Consider the following 4,146-nt stretch of genomic DNA (forward strand, 5'->3'; position numbering starts at 1 on the left):
GAACGAATGAACAAAAAGCAGATTTGAAGTGGTTCTGACGTCATATGGTCGTAACAAATATCTTGACGAAATAAAAAACATAGCAGAACAAGTCCTGACGAACAATTCAAAGAATTCTCATTGACTAAACAAAAAAATAAGACCTAGAATGGACTATGAGTGAATTGGGAAAACCATTTCCAAAAAATCAAACCAAAAAATTAAAAAAAAAAAACAGAAAATCAATGTCAAAATGCCACATGTGAGCAAATAACCACTAGCGAGAAATGGAAATTTGTTTCAAACAAAAAATTAGGCCTGGAATTAACTATGAATGGATTGGGAAAATTATTTAGAAAAAATCCAGTACAAAAAATCAAACAAACAGTAAAAAAACATAGCTGGCAGATTGCCGGAAAATAGTCGCGATAGACGCTTGTGGTGTTACATGAATTGAAATAACTCTAGAAATAAAATAGACAGATCGACCATCAGTCCTTTAATAGACCACTAGACTTCTTGGGTTATAGTTGAAATTGCATGAACGAATGAACAAAAAGTGGCTGTGACGTCATATGGTCGTAACAAAAATCATGACGACGAAATAAAAAAACATAGCCGGAAGACCTCCGGAAGCGACTCGAAGCGTCAGAACTTCACAAACAAAACCGTAAATGCAGCGGGAGCCATTACCATTTGTATTAAATTATTAACTCATTACCTCCCCAAGTCTGATCTAAAATTTGGTCACTTAAACCACTGTCACCAAGAGAAATGAAACGCAGCAAATTTTTATATTATTGAAAACGTTTGGTAACGTTAAAAAAGTCCGAAATCATTAACGTAGTCAAAATACTGATAGGCTGAAAAGCTGATAGGGCTATCAATTGCCCTCAAATAATTAATTCAAGATTCTAATCTCAAAGATCGCGAAAGCAAACGGCAGATAATAATCTTAGAAACTAAGTTAAATCTTTTCAAAAAAGAATGCTCAAAGTTAGAATCAGAAAACCACTACAATTACACTTCTAATCACTTCAATTAAGAAAAAAAGAGCATATACTTCTTCCTTGTACATACGCTAGACAACATGATCTCATACTAATTCAGCACTCAGACATAAGAGGCAGAGGAATATTCAAAGGCAAATAATCGTTTAAATTAAAGCCAAGGCCGGAAGAAAGTGGCAGTAACCATTAAAAAGTGGATGTTTTGGAAAAATCTTGCTAGCAGACTCTCAGTACTGCCTTATGTTGAATGAAATCAATTGCAAAACAGAGAAATGACGAAAATCTACGAAAAAGCTGAAATCATTCAATTATTTAACAACTGACAAAATCAATATACCGAAAATAATTGTAGGTGCCAGCCCGAAGCTAGAATGATACTAACTAGAATGTGAAGAATATGGAAACAATGTAAGGAACACCGTAACAAAATGACATTCTGGATTTTCGAAAGTTAAAAATCAAATTTAAAAAAATCAAGAAAAACGAATACATTTCATTATTAAGTATTCGAGACATAGAACAGATAACGAGCCATCCAATACAAAGATCTATCCTCTTGAAGAGAACTAAAAAATTGGAAAATAGATAATACGAAACATCGGAACATTTTGCAAAAAAATGGTCAAAAAACTTTTAAGACTGCATTTGTGAAAAAGTTTTAACTATTTTTCAAAAACTTAACGCCAAAAAATGATTGAATTTTTATTGAAACAAAATTAAAGTCCATCATGTTGCAAAAAAAGACTATTTCTAGCAATTAAAACCAAAATGCAAACAAAAAATTGAAAAGTCGGAAAAAATCTACCAAAATTAGATTCTCATATGTACAATTTTATAAAACAAAATTACATCGAGGTAGAAAGAGGCGTTGAGTATAGGAATTATCAAAAGGAAGTTGTCAGATTAATGGATTTTTGACAAAAAAGACGGTTAAAAGATCCAAAAATGAAGAAATTAATAGAAAAAAGCCAAAAAATAACTAAAAAATTAAGAATTATGTGCCAATTTGGAACTTGAAACGCATCTTAAGGCGCTGCAAAACACTGTGGTATCAATTTTCGAGGTTGACATTTCAATATAGCATCGAATAAGAATTATTTCCACAAAAAATCAAATTACAAGCAAAAAAACTGGGCCACTTAGACGAAAAAACGGCTAAAAACGGTTATCTATGTGCCATTCAGTCAAAAACTACTTTTCAAAGTCAAAAAGTCATTCATTAAACGCGGCGCATGATCAAGAAACTTCTCTCGCTCAGAAAAAATTAGTTCACACGGCAATTTTAATCACTTTCACTTTTAGGTCAAAATAGCGTCTGAACGAATAGTACTTCCCGTAAAAAAAAAACCTTAAGAAAACCAATACTCCTCTTCGAGTCGTAAAAAAACCAAGAGAAGGCCAATAATAGCCCCAGCTATCGCTGTGCGGCTATTAAAAATATAGCTGGCAGATTGCCGAAAAATAGCCGCAATAGCTTCTTAGATCTGCAGTATCAAAAAGATAGTAAGAAACACAGACCAAAGAAGAATTTTCTTGATTTCATTGAATGCTGAGATGTTATATTTTGATTAATCTGTGACTTAATGCTGCTTCTATTAGCTGCTCTTAAAAATACACACTCGCTTGACCTTATTTCCTTAAATAAAAGTTAACAATCAATCAAGTCCTGCAAAGTAAACGAACTCAACTAAAAATTAAAATAAAAATTTGAAAAAAAACTAAGAAGACATGACGTCATTTTTAGCAAATTAATTCAAGCAACAAATCTCATTAGTCAATATTATACATTCAATTTAGTGCAAATTGGTCAGCTAGAATCGTCTGGCCAATTTTGCTTGATTTCCGGAAGCTCCACTTCTCTGCGATCCAGAAAATAGTGCCGAAGATGTTGCTGCGCTTGCGTTGTTCCGCATTGCAGCTGACATTCTGCGACTGAAGACGTTTTCACTTTGCTCATCAGTTGCCCCCGTTGTCCTTTTCGAAGTGCGCACGGGCTGATAACTCTGATCAACTGTATCTTTGTCGTAATCATCGCCATCGTCATCTGATATTATTTGTTCTACAACAGCTGGACGCTTCACTGCCCTGTTAGAGATCCGGCTGCTGGATACAGAGACAGCTTCAACCTCTCTTACGTCATCACAGTCAGGCTCAGGTTTAATTTGCAGCTTGGTTTGTGTTTTGTTTCCCTGTAGTAATCGAAAGAATTAATTGTAAAAGCCACAGTCGATAAACGAACGCGATATTTCAAAAAAATATAACATAAATGGCATATTGCCAGAAAATGACTGCGACAGCTTAGTAGACCTGTACACTATAAAAAACGTGCAGGTAAATTCACCTAAAAAAAAAAATTAAGGTAAATTTACCTGAGCTGTGCATGTGTTTTGGCATTCCTGCACACTACCAGCACGTACCTGCAAATGCAGGTAATTTTTACCTGAAATGTGCATGTACTACTATAGTAGTCTAACACCAATGAAAACTATGAAACCAAAGAAATTATTAAAAATTGGTTTTTCTTCTAACTGTTGCAATGACTTTAATTGATTAAAACTTAGGAATTAGGTACTCAGAATTGACTAAGACAAGCTGATTGATTAAGACTTTGATTGAAGACTTCGCAATTCACCTCATTTCCTCCAATTATATTAAGCAAAAGTCAAATAAAGAGAGAAGTCATATTGATAGTGAAACAAGTCACGAGGATTGGGAAAACCATTTAGAAAAAATCCGATCAAAAAATCATAAAACTGAAAAATCAAATTCAAAATGCCGCATGTGAACAAAAAACAACTAGCATGAAAACGAATGTTTGTTCAGACACCATTTTCTTGCTCCCATTTACCCAAGCACAAGCCTTGAAAGGGTTTTATTGGCCACAAAACACAAAAACTTGAGAAATCTGACAACTCTTCTCTTTATATTGAAAAAAGCAAAGTTTATTGAAAGTCTCTAAATTTCACCATTTTCTTGTCTCTCAAATCTTTCCAGCAATCCATCTTCAAGACCTACAAAGTTTCATTGGACGTTGAAGATCGATGAACTCGGAAAATGTAAAAAAAAGTTCAAAAAACGGAAACTAAAATAAATTTTATTGCAATCTGCCCCATTCGTGACATTAAAGTCTCCAGAGCCATTTCATTGTCTCCAGTTG

General features: G+C 33.8%; 1 protein-coding gene across 1 annotated transcript; it reads right to left on the reverse strand.

Moving 5' to 3' along the window:
- Positions 1-2,708: 2,708 nt before the first annotated feature.
- Positions 2,709-3,429, reverse strand: LOC142358147 (uncharacterized; the record flags this gene model as incomplete). Its single annotated transcript, XM_075409608.1, has 2 exons — positions 2,709-3,178; positions 3,359-3,429. Coding segments are annotated over 2 exons (449 nt in total), but the record flags the coding sequence as incomplete, so codon positions are not given.
- Between the last annotated feature and the right edge of the window lie 717 nt (positions 3,430-4,146).

Source organism: Convolutriloba macropyga, unplaced genomic scaffold (assembly GCF_964194025.1).
Source record: "Convolutriloba macropyga unplaced genomic scaffold, txConMacr16.3 SCAFFOLD_5993, whole genome shotgun sequence".
NCBI classification, from domain to species: Eukaryota; Metazoa; Xenacoelomorpha; order Acoela; family Convolutidae; genus Convolutriloba; species Convolutriloba macropyga.